Genomic DNA, 18,771 nt, shown 5'->3' with positions numbered 1-18,771 from the left:
CACTGGTGGGGTACACATGTGCCCTTAAGGAGGCTGGTATGTCTCCATTCATCCAACATACCAACTGCCGCGACAAATGATGGGCACCAGCTGTGGGTTAGTAGCGGGAACTCGCACCTTAGGCAGTCCCCACCTCTACCTGCTATTTGCCTTAGAGGTACTTGGCAGAAGTCATTGAGGAAACTCCTGGGAACATCGTAAATAGAGCTGCACCATCTTCCTGGATGGTTCCACTGGTCTCCCTTCAGATTTAGGGCAGGAGTCTGCCACCCCTTCAGCAACACCCCCATTCCCCCACCTTACTACACCACTCTCTCCCCCCACCACCCTGCTTCAGGGCCAGACTGTGGTAAAAAGCACATTTCCCTATTGCAGTTTCAAACACCAAGCCTTAGCAGATAGGCCATTTTATGCGCAGCCGCTTAAAATAAGATGCTACACTATGGCACACCATTTGGGTACAATCAGATTTGGTTCCCCCAGTGTTTGGATTGAGTGCTGCATTACTCCACGTCATCTCAAAACCAAGCCAGATGTCTCCAGTGTCCTCCCTTGAACATGGGAAAGGAACAAAAGTTCCACCAATACACAAATCCATGAGTTAAAGAGTTAAAGCAGATTACAAACAAGGGTATATTTAAAGCAGCAACTTTAACCCTTTCTAGCTTAGCCAAGGTTGAGTAATTAAATTATCATCGGGCCAAAGCAGTTATGCACCAGGTGTGACCTTAAAGGAGCCAAGACTGTTAGTCAAGAGATATATTAATCTTGTTTTTTACAGTTAGTAATGACAGATTTCTGTATGTAACCGGTAATGGCCAATTACGTGTTAAGCTCTGGTCATTGGAAGCAACAAAATGGTTGTAAAGTGGAACAATTACCTGGCATTGCCAGTATTTTGGGGCAAGCTAATGATTGGAGATGGGCATAAGCTAGAAAAGATCTGTATGGCAACTGTACATAACCCAGAAGTACTCACTGGTAGTACTCACCAGTTACAATAGATATGAAAATCTTTGGTGTCGTATATAGCAAGTTATTTAATCAATAATACAGCAGGAATCAATTTATGTTTTCCATGTATTATTTATAAGAACAGTTTAATCTAGAAAATAGGTAACATTTAACGATTTATTTTGAAACCATTTTAATTACGACTGCAAAAGAAAAGTCTTATTTGTAAATCAGCTAAACACTTTTAAGTTTTTGTTGCTGTAAATAAGATCCGTTAATATGCATCTTTGTTGGATATCCACTGGAACTATGGTCTAGGCTTTGGACTGACTTTGTGCTTACTGGACTTTCCCCTCTGACTTGGGATTTGCAAAAAAAAACACCAGCGTTGCTTCGATCTGATAATCCGACCATTTCTCAGAGTTGGCGTTAACACACCAGCAAACGGCTCCACGTCGTGCTCTACGATGACTGGAATATGCGGGAAAATCGGGATAAATGCGAATTTGCGGCGAATTGCCGACTCCGATTGCGGCTGCCGGCCGGGAGAGGGTTCATCAAAAGCAGCAGAGACAGCGGCGATTTCACAAAGATATTATAAGGTGAGACTGGAAGCGGCCATAAAAATGAGAAATGCAGTCAGTTTAGCGGGGGAGGAGTGAAGCTACTTTGGTCTAATGGACTGAACGGGGACCAAGTGTGAGCTTACACAGTGTGCTAAATCTGTCCTCTCTGGGCTGATGCGGAATAATTGGCTGCGACTGAGCGGATTGTTAGCATCTGAGCGAATTGTTAGCATCTCAACAGGGGCTCCGCTCCACAGCTCGGCTGGCACGGAACAACAATGCTTCCCTGATGTGACCGCTGTTTAGCCAGCCAAAACTGCACATTCGTCTTCTGTGGAGCAGGAGAGGGAAAGTGAGCAAAATAAAAAAGGAATTACATATGCCTGGCTTCTCACTCCCGATTAATTCCCCACTTGTGGAAAGTGTCCCAAATGTGCATGCCAGCTAGGTACTGGAAGTGGACTTGAGTCCATGATCGGATCAGCCATGATCGTATTAAATGGCGAAGCAGGCTCGAGGGGCCGTACAGCCGACTCCTGCTCCTATTTCTTATGTTCTTATGATTGGGCTTTGATCTGATGTCCTGACTATCCAAACAGCTTGCAGTGCTGACGAACAAAGCTAAACGCATGAACAACAGCCAGTTCGATCAGGAACCAATTGGCTGTCTTGCATTCTTCAGCCTTCAAGGGAGGAGAGTAAGGGATAATAACAACTTGCATTTATACAGCGCCTATAACAGACTAGCACATCCCAAGGCACTTCACAGGAATGATTATTGAATAAAATTTGACACCAAGCCACATAAAGACATATTAGGACAGGTGACCAATAACTTGGTCAAAGAGGTAGCGTCTTAAAGGAGGAGAAAGTGGATAGAGTGGCGGAGAGGTTTAGGGAAGGAATTCCGGAGATTAGGACCTCGGCAGCTGAAGGCACGGCCGCCAATCGTGGAGCAATGGCATGTGGGGATACGCAAGAGGCCAGAATTGGAGAAGCGCAGAGATTTCGGAGGGTTGTGGGGCTGAAGGAGGTTACAGAGATAGGGAGGGGGATTTGATAAAGGTGAGAATTTTAGTCTTTGAGGGATTTGATAAAGGTGAGAATTTTAAGATAACATTGGACAGCAGCGTATTGCACTAAATACTCTCGGTTTGCAGTGATTTGCATTTAATTAAATTAACATCTTGGTGTCATAGCCATCATTTATGGTGCCTCAGGAAAACAAGGCTGACAAAATAATGTATAACAATAAACAGTAGCACAAAGCCCGTGAAAGTCAGGTCCATTGTTCCTAGGCAAAGATTCTTTGGGATTATTCAATTTCTATCAAGTATTTACCCAAGGGAGAAGGAAAAAATCATGTTTTATTTTCCTACACAGCATTAGATGACATAAATTCAATTTATAAAATCAAACTTCTGGAGGGCCAATTGTTTGTGACCCAATCATATAGTTTCATTAAAAAAATGTTATGAGGTACAACCCAGGAAATGTCAGCAGTCTCTTCCTTTTGCGTGCAGCACGTGATTCTCTTTTGACGGTAAGTTTGGTTCGCAACTGATCGGGGATTGCAGAACCACCGGCGCGCCGCCTGACTGCAATTTTCCTGTGCGTTCAATTCACCGGAGGAAAATTGTGGTCAAAATTCACCGGCGGTTTCTCGATCCCGCTGGTCGCGCGCGAGGCCTCACTGACAGCAAATACGTTGGAATAGTTACTGCCCTTTTTACTGACCACATCGCTGATCCTGTGAGATTTATTAAGAGAACATTTTCCTAATCTTTCTCCCGAATTGAATTACATACCAGATCATGAAGTAGAAATGATGATCTCTGCTGTTCTCCTGCCCAATGCTTAATGGCTGGTAGCAAAGAAATCCACTCTGTGCTATTTTGATGCAAATGTTAGTCGGTTTAAATTACCAAACCGGTTAATACCGGCGCCTGGTGTCGGCACGTTAAGCGTTTGCAGGAGTACAGCACCCATTACTGCCCTCAAACCCATCCTGCACAATCCCACAAAGTCAGTGTTATTGCAATAACAGACATTCAGCAAAACAAATAAAAGCCCTATTAGGACAGAGTTTCACCTTGCGACATTAGCATGGCGAATTTAAAGCAACGACCGTATTACTTCTTAAATGGAAACAAAATATGGCACAAATGCACAGCTGATCGGATAGCAATTGTAAGAGAAAGGGAGGTTAATGTTTGAGCTGGGACGCTTCGACTGAGTATCACGGGTTATGTTGAGGGACCCCGCTCCTAACTTCAACGTATCTTTTTCTTTCATAGGCTGACTAACATGCTGTGCATTTTCTATGTTTTTTAAAATCAGCTTGCTGAAACTTTGCTGTCTATACTTTTTTATTTCTGTTCTACTCACATCTTAGCTGCCAGTCACCATTGACTCAGGACAGACCATTGTTACTTTTCTAAACGGTGGAGAGAAGTGGCAATGAATGGTTTTGGACACAAACACTGCGCGTCTGGTATAGAGATAACGAGAGAGTAGGGAGCAATGATATTTGACCCAGCTCAGACAAGTGCACAAGAAGCCCATTCAGCCCAATCTGCCATGCCAGCTCTTTGAACTAATCAAATTACATGGAAAACAGTCACTTTCAGTAGGAGAGTTGCTGAGATGCAAATTTTATGTTTAAATATTGGAGGGCTTTCTGAAAGTTAGTTTTCGTGAAATGTCTTTTGATTGGCTTTCATGGCTCATTGAACAGGTAGCTTCAGGTCAATATATAGGGTTTGTTGTGGTGCAATATCCAAGAGCAAAGCCCATGATTCTAACGTGTATGGCGTGATTTGGCACCACAGGTATAGTAATTGTTGCATAAAATGGTCCCAGATGTGGTGAAATTGCTGGATTCTTAATGGACCTAAACCATTAAATCTCTCATTGTAAATTATCATTTTCCTAATCTCTGGTAGATGGCCAAGCTGGGGGAACATTACAAGAGAGTTGAAAAGTTTTGCATTTATACAGAGCATTTCACGACCTCATGACATCTCAAAGCACTTTAGAGCCAGTGGAGTACTCTTGAAGCATAGTCACTGTTGTAACGCAGGAAGCACAGGAGCCAATTTGCACACAAGGTCCCAGAAACAGCAATGTGATAAGTGACCAGAGTAACCTATTTTACTGATGTTGGTTGTTTTAAAGGGGTAGTTTCAAAAAAATGTTTCTGACTATTTGGAGGGGTGGAATGAAATCCTTTCACATTATAGGGCTAATTTTACAAATCTCCTGTTTGTCAGGGAGCCTCACCCATTGTAAATGTGGGCACAGACTGACCATGATCTTCCAACCACTTAAGATGGCTTCATGGTAGGAAAAGGTCCCCACCAGCAGAGCAGCCTTCTAACAATCTGCCTGATGTATAATAGGTCAGGTAATTATATGTGATGAAATACGTATACTCTGACCTATAACAGGAATGATTATAAGTACATATGAAATAGGAGCATGAGTAGACCATATGGTCCCTCGAAGCTTCTGCCATTCAATAAGATCATGGCTGATCTTTGACCTCAACTCCACTTTCCCGCCCGATCCCCAATCCCTTGATTCCCTTAGAATCCAAAAATCTATCGATCTCAGCCTTGAATATACTCAATGATTCAGCATCCACAGCCTTCTGGGGTAGAAAATTCCAAAGATTCACAACCCTCTGAGCAAAGAAACGTCTCCTCATCTCAGTCCAAATGGCCGATCCCTTATCCCGAGACTATGACCTCTAGAAAAATGGGACTTAACAAAAATTTGCTTAAAAATGGATGTTTCTGGCCTCTCTTATACTTAATAATCAGGTTTAGTAAATACTATATTTTTTTCAATATTTGATTGTAGTTTCACACAATGCTCACATTTATCAGTCCAGGCTAATACTTATCCCTCAATCAACATCACTAAAAAAAGATTATCTGGTCATTATGAGATTGCTGGTTGTTGGAGCTTGCTTGCACAAACTGACTGCCATGTTTCCCTGCATTACAACAGTGACTACACTTCAAAAAGTACTTCATTGGCTGTAAAGTAATTTGGGACGTCCTGAGGTCATGAAAGGCACTATAGGATTGCAAGTTCTTTCTTCCTATACAGTTTAACAGAAACACACAACAATCTCTTCATATATGTGGATTGTTGGTCAAATGTGACAAGTGTGGAACAATAAAATGCCAAATAGCTTCTCAAGCCCACCCCTGTCAACAGACCAAAGCACAATTTGCATCATGATAACTTATGTCTATTGAGGGAGGTGAATAATCATGGATAAAGCTTTCAGGAGAAAAAGATTCTCTGAACGTTTTCCCTAATTCATGATTAGAAGCTCCCACCATTACAATTCACATCATTCAGCCCTAGAGTGTTGCTATTTCCAAGGCCACTCTAAAACTATCTGCACAAGTAGTTCAGGATCATCTTTCGCTTTGCTTTTTCTTCTCATCACCACAGGCAAATACTTGGTCTCTGATCTCCATCTGTCCCCGAAAGCACCGTGAAGCTCAGAAATTAAGAGAGCTCCTTCTCTTTCATATCCCAGAGATGATTCATCAATTCTATGCTTACCGTTGTAACTTTCAACTTTGTTCTTATTCTCTGTTTTTTAAAGGATTAGACACAACAATAATTGCTTCCCAATAGATCTACTACCCTGCGAGAGTGGGGATGGGATGTGGGGGGTGGAGGGATGGGTAGCAGGTGGTGGGGGGGGGGTGGTGGGGTCTTCTAAGCTCTAGTCTTAGTTTAGGCTAGTTTATATTGTATTCATCTCCACTCGTTTACCAAGTACACCTGGCATCTGGCTAATGTTTACAATCTTAGACAGTATCAAAAGTCAGCGGTTAAAACACTCATAGTATCATTGATTTTACCTTTCTAAACCTCCTTTTAAGTCTGTGATTTGAGTTAGGTGTACACAGCTAATGAATGGAAGCAATTCTTCATTTTCCATCGGGATTATGTGCAACTGAAGCTACAACATTAAGATAGCCAAGGCTTTTGGTGCAGTCAGTCGCTATACTTACCATTGTAGTTTCTTTTCCAATCCAGTTTTTTACAAATCATTTGTTGGGCATTAGCAGTTAGGGCATTTTGATTGACATGAGGTATCAGCAAAAATGGGCATTGATCTATCCTTATTACTAAGTACAAAGTAATTCATTCCAGCTCAAGGTTTCATCCACTTCCGAATCCCGGAAGAGGACATTCTAAACAGTTTTAAGTACAGCAGGAACTGTCTGGCTACCAAACACGACATTTCTTTTCAGGATTCATGTAATCATTCTTTATACAGTGAAAAGCATTACTGAACTCTTCAAAATTCTGGAGCGTTCCTAGGACTCTGCAATATGAGAGAGAAGAACAGTCAAGGTTTAGTTCATGGTCCACAACATTTAGATATGAAGACACTGGGGTTAAATCGCTAAGGGCTAGTGGACAGGTATGAAAATTAATTAAAAGGCTAATGGAATCTTGTCCTTTATCTCAAGAGGGCTGGATTAAAAAAGGGGTTGATGTTACAGTTGTGCAGGGCTCTGATGAAGCCTCATCTGGAGTACTGCATTCAGTTCTAAGCACCGCCCCTCAGGAAGGATATTTTGGTCTTGGAGGGAGTGCAGCGCAGATTCACCAGAGTAATACCGGGGCTAAAATCGTTAAATTATGAGGTCAGGTTGTAAAGGCTGGGCTTGTATTCATTTAAATATAGAAGAATAAGGAGTGATCTACTTGAGCTGTTGAAGATGATTAAAGGATTTTATAGGGTAGCTAGAGAGAAACGATTTCCTCTGGTGGGAGACTTCAGAACAAGGGGGAAATAACTTTAAAATTAGAGCCAGGCCATTCAGGTGTGATGTCAGGAAGCACTTCGTCACACAAAGGGTAGTGGAATTCTGGAACTTCCTCCCCCCAAACAGCTGTTGAGGCTGGAGGTCAACTGAAAATTTCAGAAATGATTTTGATAGATTTTTGTTTGGCAAGGGTATTAAGGATTACAAAACCAGGGCGGATAGATGGAGTTAAGATATATGTTACCATGATCTAATTGAATGGTGGAACAAGCTTGAGTGGCTGAATGGCCTCCTCCTGTACCTATGTTCCTAAATTGCTTTATGTCAGTCGTGCAAAGTCGGCTCATAGCGAATCGACAGCCTGTCAGAGAGAAGCGTGGAGAGGTTTGGGGAAGGAATTCCAGAGCTTAGGAACTTAGCAGCTAAAGGCACAGCTGCGAAGGAAATGCACAAGAAGCTAGAATTGGAGGAACGCAGAGATCGCGGAGGGCTGTATAGCTGGAGGAGGTTATAGAGATAGGGAGGAGTGAGGAATGGAGGGATTTGAACACAAGGATAAGAATTTTAAATTCTAGGTGTTGCCGGACCGGGAGCCAATGTAGGTCAACGAGCACGGGGACTTGGTGTGAGTTGTGGATGAGCGCAAGTTTATGGAGGGTGGAAGAAGCGAGGCTGGCCTGGAGAGCATTGGAATAGTTTATGGGTGTCTTTAATGAAATGAAGGAAACGTACATATCAGATTTCATACCAAATAGTTAAAATCCCTCACCTGAATTCGCCTGGGCTATGCACATCAGTTTTAATGGCATTGACGGCATACTCTGGTCTGTACATTCCACACCAGACCTGTTAAAGCAACGAGTTACAGTCATTATTACTCAGATCATAATAGTAACTTTACTGACAACCATAGCACAGTATCTACATAACTATGGTAGGATATCCAAACAGTGGCACCTGAGCCCTGGCTGAAGTCGCAGGCAACTCAGTCCTATTTGTGCCTATACTTCTCACTCTCTCAATCATGGAGTCATAGAATCATACAGCACAGAAGGAGGCCATTTGGTCCATCGTGCTTGTGCTGGGTCTTTGAAAGAGCTATCCAATTAATTCCACTCCCCCTGCTTTTTCCCCATAGCCATGCAGATGTTTTAACCCCTTCAAGTATATATACTGTATTGCAATTCTCTTTTGAAAGTTACTGTTGAATCTGCTCTCACCGCCCTTTCAGCCAGCGCATTCCAGATCACAACAACTCGCTGTGTAAAAAAAAATGTCACCTCATCTCACCTCCGGCTGTCTCTTATTCTTTTCAACCTTGATGGTATCCTGCACAGTGAAACTATGGAATTCTGAATATGAAAATAAAGTACTATTTAAGCCTTAAATGCATGTCTGAAGATCTCATGATCGCTAATGAATAGTGATTAAAGATTAGTTCTGTACCTTAATGAGAAATGCAAGTTGTGAGAGCCATCATTAAAATCTATCCTAAAATTGGATGCTTTAAAGCCTGACATGAATTGTAATCGAGGTTTTAAATTTTTGGACTAAAATATGAAGTGGATTCTTCATCACTATACGTAGATTTTTCTAATGTTGTTCCAGAACCAAGAGGAAAATGATTCTACTGCAGACTCCTAACAGCCCAGTCACAAATCTACTGGGGAGAGAGAACAGAAATAAATGTTGATGTTAAATCCTGTTGTGATTTTATTGTAATAGCCACAAAGAAAAATAAAGGTATTCTGTGGCATAATTGTTACTTGAAAACCCTCACCTGAATTCACCTGGGTTGTGCACATCAGTTTTATTACCACTGATAACTGACAGCAGTTACCTTTCTTTTTTGCCTCGTATTCTCCCCAGGTTTTCTCCTCCCTGTCAATACCAATTCAAATTGGATATATATCGGCTGTTCCTTCATCGTCACTGGGTCAAAATCCTGGAACACCCTACCTAACAGCACTGTGGAGCACCTTTACCACACGGACTGCAGCGGTTCAAGAACAAGGCTCACCAGCACGTTCTCAAGGGCAATTAAGGATGGGGAATAAATGCCGGCCTTGCCAGCGACGCCCACAACCCACGAACAATTTTTTAAAATCTGGAGAATGAATTATAAAAACAAATGTTTCCATCGTCTCCTCGACACACTGAATGGATATGGTGGCTCATCAAATCAGAGAATGATACAGCACAGGAGGCCATTCAGCCCATCATTCCCATGCTGGCACTTTGAAGGAGCTAACCAGTATGTCCCACTCCCCTGCTCTTTCATCCTTGGCCCTGCAAATTATACCACTTCAAGTATTTATCCAATTCCCTTGTGAAAGTTATTATTGAATCTGCTTTCACCGCCCTTTCAGGCAATGCATTCCAGATTGTAAAAACTCGCTGCTTATTTTTTTCCCCTCATGTCGCCTCTGGTTCTCTTGTCAATTGCCTCAAAGCTGTGTCCTCTGGTTATCGACCTTTCTGCCAATGGAAACAGTTTCTTCTTATTTACTCTTCATGATTTTGAACTCCCCTATCAAATCTCTCCATAGCTATCAGCTGTGGCTTAGTGGGGAGCACACTCACCTCTCAGCCAGAAGGTCATGGGTTCAAGTCCCACTCCAGGAACATTAGTGAACCAGATGGGTTTTTATAACAATCCAATAGTTTCATGAGGCTAGAATTTGCAGTGTTTCACCGCCTGGTTTCTCAGCGGTATTGACTGTTTTGGGCGAGAATCGGGTGGTGAAAAATTCCCCAGCTGAGGCACGCTGGCGGTTTCGAGGTACCGCTGGGGAGCGGACCGCCGGCGTGCACCATACACAGATCGCCGTGGCGTGATATTTGGCTGAGCAGGGACCCGTAGCTAAGTATAAAAAAACATTTTTAAACAACTCCCACGAGGATCAGCGGAGCTGGGTGGTAGTTCTGATGTTTTTTTACTATTTATTTTCAAAATCTGTTGGGGTGATTTAATTAAAACCGTGTTTGGAATTATTTTTGATTTTTTTAGTTAGGTTTTTAAAAAATTATTTTTGTTCTTTTTCTCGTGTTAGGCCCAACCTGCAGCCTCGGGGTAAATTTTTATAGACTTTTTAATTTATCGGCCATTTTCTTGAGGCACCACCCAATCTAGCCAAAATTGCACTTTTTCGCCAACATTGGGGGTGCACGGCCCATACTTTTCACTGGGCAGAATTTTTTTTTGGGGAGGTTTTCGCCGGCGATAATCTTCCCAGCCATAGTGTTTTTTTGGGCGGCAATCAGGCAATGGTGGGCTTTGAGGAAATTCTAGCCAATGGTCACCATTACTGATACCAGCTTTTTATTCCAGATTCATTTAATGAATTGAATTTAAATTCAAACAGTGTGGATTTGAACTCATGTCTCTGGATCATTAGTTCAGGCCTCTGGATTACTAGTCCAGTAACATAACCACTATGCTACCATACCTCCCATATCCCGAGTATGAATAAAAAAAAACCTTTTCATCCTCTCCTCAACAGTCTGATTTGTCTTCTTTTCTATGGGTAGTGGCAAAGCAAATCAAATGTCAATATCTAAGTCAGATATCCAGGCCAAAGATTCTGGTGTAACAGCATGGATATCTTTTAGGCTGCCTGCAAATTCCCTCTGAGGGCAGTGCTCAATGATGTGCTCGAGTCTGATTAGGAGCTCCACAGCTGCTTGATTGGGATGCTTTAATCTTCCATCTTTGGAGAAAGTCTGACTTGTGATGAGGCATTGTTCTGTGAGGGGTCTTTGGGGCCTTGTCCGAGAAGCCACTCGTCATTTGCAAACAGTGGTAGCCTCACAGCCAAGCCTGATTCTGTCCTCACCCAATCGCTACACTCAACAATGTCAAGTTGCATTTATATAGAGCCTTTAATGTAGTGAAACGTCCCAAGGCGCTTCACAGGAGTATTATGGGATAAAAGGTTTGATACCGAGCCGCATAAGTAGAAATTAGCGCTGCTGACCAAAAGTTTGGTCAAAGAGGTATCTTTTAAGGAGCGTCTTGAAGGAGGAAAGAGAGGTAGAGAGGTGAAGAGGTTTACGCAGAGAGTTCCAGAGTTTGGGGCCTAGGCAACAGAAAGTAGTGTTTGAGCGATTATAATCGGTGATATTCAAGAGGGCAGAATTAGAGGAGCGCAGATATCTCGGGGTGTGGGGGGGGGGGTCATGGGGCTGGAGGAGATTACAGAGATAGGAAAGAACAAGGTCATGTAGGGATTTGAAAATAAGGATGAGAATTTAAAATCAAGGCATTGCTTAACCGGGAGCCAATGTAGGTCAGCAGCACAGGGCTGATGGGTGAACGGGACTTGGTGCGAGTTAGGACACGGACAGCAGAGTATTGGATCGCCTTTAGTTTACGTAGGGTAGAAAGTGGAAAGCCAACCAGGAGTGCATTGGAATAGTCAAGTCTAGAAGTGACAAAAGTATGGATGAGGGTTTCAGCAGCAGATGAGCTGTGGCAGGGGTGGAGATGGGCGATGTTACCGAGGTGGAAATAGGCGGTCTTAGTTATGCTGCGGATATGTGGTCGACAGCTCATTTAAGGGTCAAATATGACACCAAGGTTGCAAACAGTCTGGTTCAGCCTCAGACTGGGGAGTTGGGAAGTGAGATGGAGTCAGTGGCGAGGGAAAGGAGTTTGTGGCGGGGACCGTAAACACTTGTCCATTATACAGGAGGACAAAATGCAATCAGAAACAAAATCTCTTGCTGATTTACCCCCATCCCTAGTCCACAGACACTGTGTCCAACTGCAGAAACTCATACCATCTCCCTGTTGATATCAGGGATGTGAGGAGCTTCAGGAGAGAGAATCAAGCCCCAAAATGTTACGAGGGATATACTTGGGGTTTCATTCCCTCTGTAAATTATTTTTAGTGCACTGGCTAACTTGCTTGTGCTTAATTAATGTAACTAGTAAGTTCTAAAAAGGACTTTGAGGGAATTAAGTCCCATACGAAAATAAATTGTTTTACGTAAAATGGGCGTAAAACTGGTGCAAAGCACACCAATTTAGCAATGGCATGGCCTGTGCCCAGTCTGTGCAGTTGGTCCCAGTACTAAATTGATTGGAGCCCGTGTTATAAGCATCACAGTACCATGCCTAAAATGGGGAGTCAGGCATCTAGAAAATGAAGTTTAGAGGCCTAACAGTCGATAAAAGAACCCGTTTTTGACTGTTGGTCAGTGATGATCGGATCGGTGTTGGGCCTGGTCCACTCAGGATTCATCTGCGACACCCTGCGGTCGTCAACAAATTATAATTTTTTTTCCAAAATACAAACCCTTCTTAAGGGTGGTAGAAGGAGAAGGAGCACTGCCTCAACTCCACAGGCGCAGGGAGCAACCCTCCCCTCATGCTCCCTCAGCCCCCGCCCCTCCCCTCGCTGCAACAATCTTCCCATTCTTGGGACAAACCCATGGGCCGTTGCCGTGCTGACCTAACATTGATACCCGCTTCGCCAGCAAGCTGCCAGTCTAAAGTAAAAGTGGATTGAAAGTTCTATAGCACTTCGGGCTGCTCCTGGAGCCCAGTTCGCACCCCTGGAACTGTCTAATTTCCACATCATAGTGTCTATGGTGTGCCTAACACAGATGAGGCTGCACACAGGGAGGTTAAAGTAACAGTGACCTCAGTCTTTAATAAGACACTCCAGAGTGAGGAACAGACCTTAGGGGCCGGCTTATACACAGTGCTCCTAAGGGATGCTGGGATCTCTTGGGACTTCAGGGGATGAGCTCCCTGGTGGCAGAACATGGAAGTGCATCCTTTACAAATACACAACATCACTCCCCCACTCAAGTCAAAGTGAAAACTATTTACAAGGTGAGGCGGTCGGGAGTCTTTCTTTCCCTGGTGGACCGCCTCGGTACAAATATCGGTTCTGGTGTGTTGGCTGTGCCCTCGCTGGGCTGGCGTGTTACTGGCCCTTCAGGGCTCCTAGGTGAGCCTAGCCTTGCTGGGCTGTTGGGTGTGATGGGTTTGATTTCCTGGTCCAGTGTGGTGTCATTGATCCTTTGGGTGTGTGTTGTGGGCTCGAAAAAGGTGGTGTCTGCTGTGGGTTGTTCAGGGCAGTCTGTGACCCGCAGCCTCGTTTGGTCCAGGTGCTTTCTGCAAATTTGTCCATTGTCTAGTTTGACTACAAACACCCTACTCCCTTCTTTAGCTATCATCGTGCCCACGATCCACTTGGGACAACGTCTATAGTTTAACACATACACAGGGTCATTCAGATCAATTTCCCATGACACAGTGGTGCGACCATCATTTACATTTTGTTGCTGCCACCTGCTCTCTACCTGATCATGCAGGTTGGGGTGAACCAGCAAGAGTCTGGTTTTAAATGTCCTATTCATGAGTAGCTCAGCCGGGGGCATCCCTGTGAGCAAGTGGGGTCTCGTGCGGTAGCTGAGCAGTACTCGGGACAGGCGGGTTTGGAGTGAGCCTTCTGTGACTCGTTTAAGGCTCTGTTTGATGGTTTGTACTGACCGCTCTGCCTGCCCATTGGAGGCTGGTTTAAATGGGGCCGAGGTGACATGTTTGATCCCATTGCAGGTCATGAATTCTTTAAATTCGGCACTGGTGAAACATGACCCGTTGTCACTGACCAGTGTGTCAGGCAAGCCGTGAGTGGCAAACATGGCCCTCGGGCTTTCAATGGTGGCGGTGGCGGTGCTTCCCGACATTATTTCACATTCAATCCATTTTGAAAAAGCATCCACCATCACCAGGAACATTTTACCGAGAAATGGGCCCGCATAGTCAACATGGATCCTCGACCATGGTCTGGAGGGCCAGGACCACAAACTTAGTGGTGCCTCTCTGGGCGCGTTGCTCAACTGAACACATACGCTGCATTGCCGTACAGAGGACTCTAAGTCAGAGTCGATACCGGGCCACCAAACTTGGGATCTGGCTATCGTTTTCATCATTACTATACCCGGGTGTGTGCTGTGGAGATCCGAGATGAACGTCTCCCTGCCCTTTTTTGGTAGCACTACGCAGTTACCCCACAACAGGCAGTCTGCCTGAATGGACAGCTCGTCCTTTCACCTCTGGAATGGCTTGATTGGCTCTTGCATTTCAACAGGGATGCTGGCCCAGCTCCCATGCAGTACACAGTTTTTTTACTCGGGTCAGCAGAGGATCTTGGCTGGTCCAAGTCCTAATCTGACGGGTCGTGACAGGTGACTTAACATTTTCAAACGCTTCCATGACCATCAACAAGTTTGCAGGCTGCGCCATTTCCACCCCCGTGGTGGGCAATGATAGCCGACTGAGACCATCCGCACAGTTCTCGGTGCCTGGCCTGTGGCGGATAGTTATACGCTGATAGCGCGAGTGCCCACCTTTGTATGTGGGCTGAGGCATTAGTATTTATCCCCTTGTTTTCAGCGAAAAGGGATGTGAGGGGCTTGTGATTGGTTTCCAGCTCAAATTTGAGGCCAAACAGATAATGATGCATTTTCTTTACCCCGAACACACACGCTAATGCCTCTTTCTCAGTCATGCTGTCGGCCCTTTCAGCCTTAGACAAGCTCCTGGAAGCATAGGCGACAGCTTGCAACTTCTCCGCAACGTTAGCTTGTTGTAATACATACCCGACTCCATACGACGACGCGTCACATGCTAGCACAAGTCGTTTACACGGGTTATACAATACAAGCAGCTTGTTGGAGCATAAAATGTTTCTGGCTTTCTCAAAAGCAATTAATAGTTTTTTTTTCCCCATACCCAGTTCTCACCTTTGCCCAGTAACACATGTAGGGACTCTAAAAGGGTGCTTAACCCTGTTAGGAAGTTACCAAAATAGTTGAGGAGTCCCAGGAACGACCGCAGCTCCGTGACGTTCTGTGGTCTGGGCGTGTTCCTGATAGCCTCTGTCTTGGTATCTGTGGGCCGAATGCCATCCGCCTCGATCTTTCTCCCCAAAAACTCCACTTCTGTTGCCATGAAGATGCATTTCGGACTCTTCAGCCGCAGCTCTACGCGATTCAATCGCTGGAGGAACTCCTCCTGGTTTTGTCGGTGCTTGGTGGTGTCCCGACCCATGACCAATATGTGGTACCGACTTGACTACTCTCTCCATGTTTCTCTGGAAGATCGCTGCAGCTGACCAAATTCCAAATGGGCATCTGTTGTAGATGAACAGTCCCTTGTGCGTGTTGACGCAAGTGAGGCCCTTCGAAGACGCCTCCAGCTCCTGCGTCATGTAGGCTGAAATCAGGTCGAGCCTGGTGAACGTCTTGCCTCCTGCCAGCGTCGCAATAGGTCATCTGCCTTAGGTAGCAGGTATTGGTCCTGTAGCAAGAAACGATTAATAGTTACTTTATAATCGCCGCAAATCCTGAACCTGCCATCACTTTTGAGTACTGGAACAATCGGGCTGGCCCACTCGCTGAATTCCACTGGGGAGATGATGCCCTCGCGTTGCAGTCTGTCCAGCTCGATTTCCACTCTCTCATTATGTGAGGTACTGCTCGCGCTTTGTGGTGAATGGGTCGTGCCTCTGGGACCAAGTTGATCCGTACCTTTGCCCCGGAAAAGTTTCCAATGTTTGGCTCAAAAAGGGAAGGAAATTTCTTCAGAACCTGGGTACATGAGGCTTCATCGACATGTGATAGCGCTCGGATGTCATCCCTGTTCCAGCGGATTTTTCCAGCCAGCTCCTTCCAAGCAGTGTGGGGCCATCGCCCGGGACAATCCAGACTGGCAGTTCGTGCACCATGCCCTCGTAGGTGACCTTGACCATGGCGTTGCCCAGGACAGTGATGAGCACTTTGGTGTACGTTCTCAGTTTCGTGTGGATGGGGCTCAGGGCTGGTCTGAGTGCCTTGTTGCACCACAGTTTCTCAAACATCTTTTTAGTCAAGATGGATTGGCTAGCGCCAGTGTCCAGTTCCATGGCTACGGGTAAGCCATTCAATTTTATGTTTAGCATTATAGGTAGACATTTCGTCGAAAATGTGTGCACCCCGTGTATTTCAGCATCTGCCTCCTCTCTCTGACGCTCGAAATTGCTTTGATCCACCATGGACCAATCTTCCTCTGCCACGTGGTGGTTAGCAGGTTTTGTAGAGCTTGCAGCTTGTTTGCAAGTCGTTGGAGGTGCTCCATTGTTCCACAGCTCTTGCAAATATACCCTTTGAAGCGGCATGAATAGGCTGAATGGAAGCCTTCCCAACGCCAACAAGTTGTGAATTGCCTTGCATTCATCTTTTGTTGTGGACTTTGAGCCATCTGGGTCACCTGAGGCCTGCTGGCAGTTGCAGACTCGTGGGTTTTGCCCTGTACATTTCTTCTCGCAACACAGTTACAGTTAATTTATGAACATTGCTAGCACTTGTGAGCTGAGAGATTTGTTTGGTGTTATCACTGGTGGACATAAACGGTGATGCTATCACAATGGCCTTACTGAGGGTCGGTGCCTCTACAGTCAAAAATTTTCGTCGGATGGTCTCGTGGCCAATGCCCAGTGCAAAAAAGCCTCTGAGCGTTTGCTCCAGGTAGCCATCAAACTCACATTGTCCTGCAATTCGCCTTAGCTCGGCGATGTAGCTCGCCACTTCCTGACCTTCAGATCGCTGGCACATGTAGAACCGATACCTTGCCATCAGCACGCTCTCCCTCGGGTTAAGATGCTCCCGAACCAGTGTATACAGCTCCTCATATGACTTATCTGTGGGTTTCACCGGAGCCAGAAGATTCTTCATGAGGCAGTAGGTCGGTGCCCCGCAGTCCGTGAGGAGGACCGCTCTCCTTTTTGCAGCGCTTCCTTCTCCGTCCAGCTCATTGGCTACAAAGTGCTGGTCTAGCCATTCGACATAGGCTTTGAGAACTTCTCCAGGATGCCCACAGTTTGCTGCATCTTTGCGTTGGATTCGTATTCTCGTCACCAGTTATTGTGTTCCTAACACAGATGAGGCTGCACACAGGGTGGTTAAAGTAACAGTGACCTCAGTTTTTAATAAGACACTCCAGAGTGAGGAACAGGCCTTAGGGGTCGGCTTATATACAGTGCTCGCAAGGGATGCTGGGATCCCTTGGGACTGCAGGGGATGAGCTCTCTGGTGGCAGAACATGGGAGTGCATGCTTTACAGATACACAACAGTGTCTATATGAGCCCATGCGATTAAAGGGGCAGTGGCTGTATGGGTATGACATTGACTAAGGACAGAAAGCAGAGATTTGTGGTCAACGATTGTGTTTCAGACTGGAGGGAAATATGCAATGTTGTTCCTCAGGGGTCAGTATTAGGACCACTGATCTTTTTAACATATGTTAATGACCTTGGCTTGGGTATAGAGGGCATAATTTCAAAATTTGTCGATGACACGAAACTCGGAAATGTAGCTAACAGTGAAGAGGACAGTAACAGACTTTGGTAGTCTGGTAAAATGGGCAAACACATGGCAGATGAAATTTAACACGGGAAGTGTGAAGTGATTCATTTTGGTCGGGAGAATGAACTAACTGGTACAATTTTAAAGGAAGTTCAGGAACAGAGAGACATGTCGGTGTATGTAGACAAGTCTTTGAAGGTAGCACGACAAGTTGAGAAGGCTGTTAAAAAGGCAAACAAGATCCTTTATAAATTGATGCTTCAAGTACAAAAGCAAGGAAGTTATGATAAACTTTTATAGAACTCTGGTTAGGCCCCAGCTGCAAAGCTGGGCACCACATTTTAGCAAGGATGTCCATCTTTAGAAAGAGTGTGGAGGAGATTTATTGGAATGGTACCTGGGTTGAATGACTCCAGTTATGTGGTTAGACTAGAGAAATGGTGGTTGTTCTCCTTAGAGTAGTGAAGGTTAAGAGGAGATTTGATAGAGATGTTCAAAATCATGAAGGGTAAATGAGGAGAAACTGTGGCAGAAAGGTCGATAACCAGAGGACACAGATTTATGGCACTTGATATAAGAACCAGAGGCGACATGAGGAACAAAAAATAAGCAGCGAGTTTTTACGATCTGGACTGCGCTGCCTGAAAGGGCGGTGGAAGCAGATTCAATAATAACTTTCAAAAGTGAAATGATGTGGTGCAATTTGCAGGGCCAAGGATGAAAGAGCAGGGGAGTGGGACATACTGGATAGCTCCTTCAAAATGCTTCCTTCTGTGCTGCATCATTCTATGATTCTATGAGCCACTATATCCATTCAGTGTGTGAAGAGGATGGAAACATTTATCTTTTTAATTCATTCTCTGGAATTTAAAAAAATGTTCATGGGATGTAAGCATCGCTAGCAATGACAGCATTTATTGCCCTTCCCTAATCACCCTTGAGAAGGTGGTAATGAGCCAGGGTGCACTAGTGATGGAGTGAGCAGATGTTTGAGTTGGTAGAAAGGGCTGCAGATCAAGTGAACCATTTTATTTTGGATGGTGTCGAGCTTCTCGAGTATTGTTGCAGCCAAGTGGAAAGTATT

General features: G+C 44.8%; 1 protein-coding gene across 3 annotated transcripts in view; it reads right to left on the bottom strand.

Annotated features, from left to right (window-relative positions):
• Positions 1 to 298: 298 nt before the first annotated feature.
• LOC139266011 (neprilysin-like) overlaps positions 299 to 18,771 on the bottom strand; it is a 277,737-nt gene continuing 259,264 nt past the window's right edge. For all 3 annotated transcript variants that reach the window (XM_070883753.1, XM_070883755.1, XM_070883754.1), the window contains 2 exons: positions 8,097 to 8,173; positions 299 to 6,879 (listed from right to left, as the gene is read on the bottom strand). In XM_070883753.1, the coding sequence (XP_070739854.1) occupies positions 6,780 to 6,879; positions 8,097 to 8,173 (177 nt within the window). In that variant the 3' untranslated portion in view covers positions 299 to 6,779. The remainder of the gene's footprint in view (positions 6,880 to 8,096; positions 8,174 to 18,771) is intronic.

The sequence above is a fragment of the Pristiophorus japonicus genome, chromosome 6, assembly GCF_044704955.1.
Source record: "Pristiophorus japonicus isolate sPriJap1 chromosome 6, sPriJap1.hap1, whole genome shotgun sequence".
NCBI classification, from domain to species: Eukaryota; Metazoa; Chordata; class Chondrichthyes; family Pristiophoridae; genus Pristiophorus; species Pristiophorus japonicus.
Note: the sequence above shows the minus strand (reverse complement) of the source record. Positions and strands in the feature narration are given on the sequence as shown.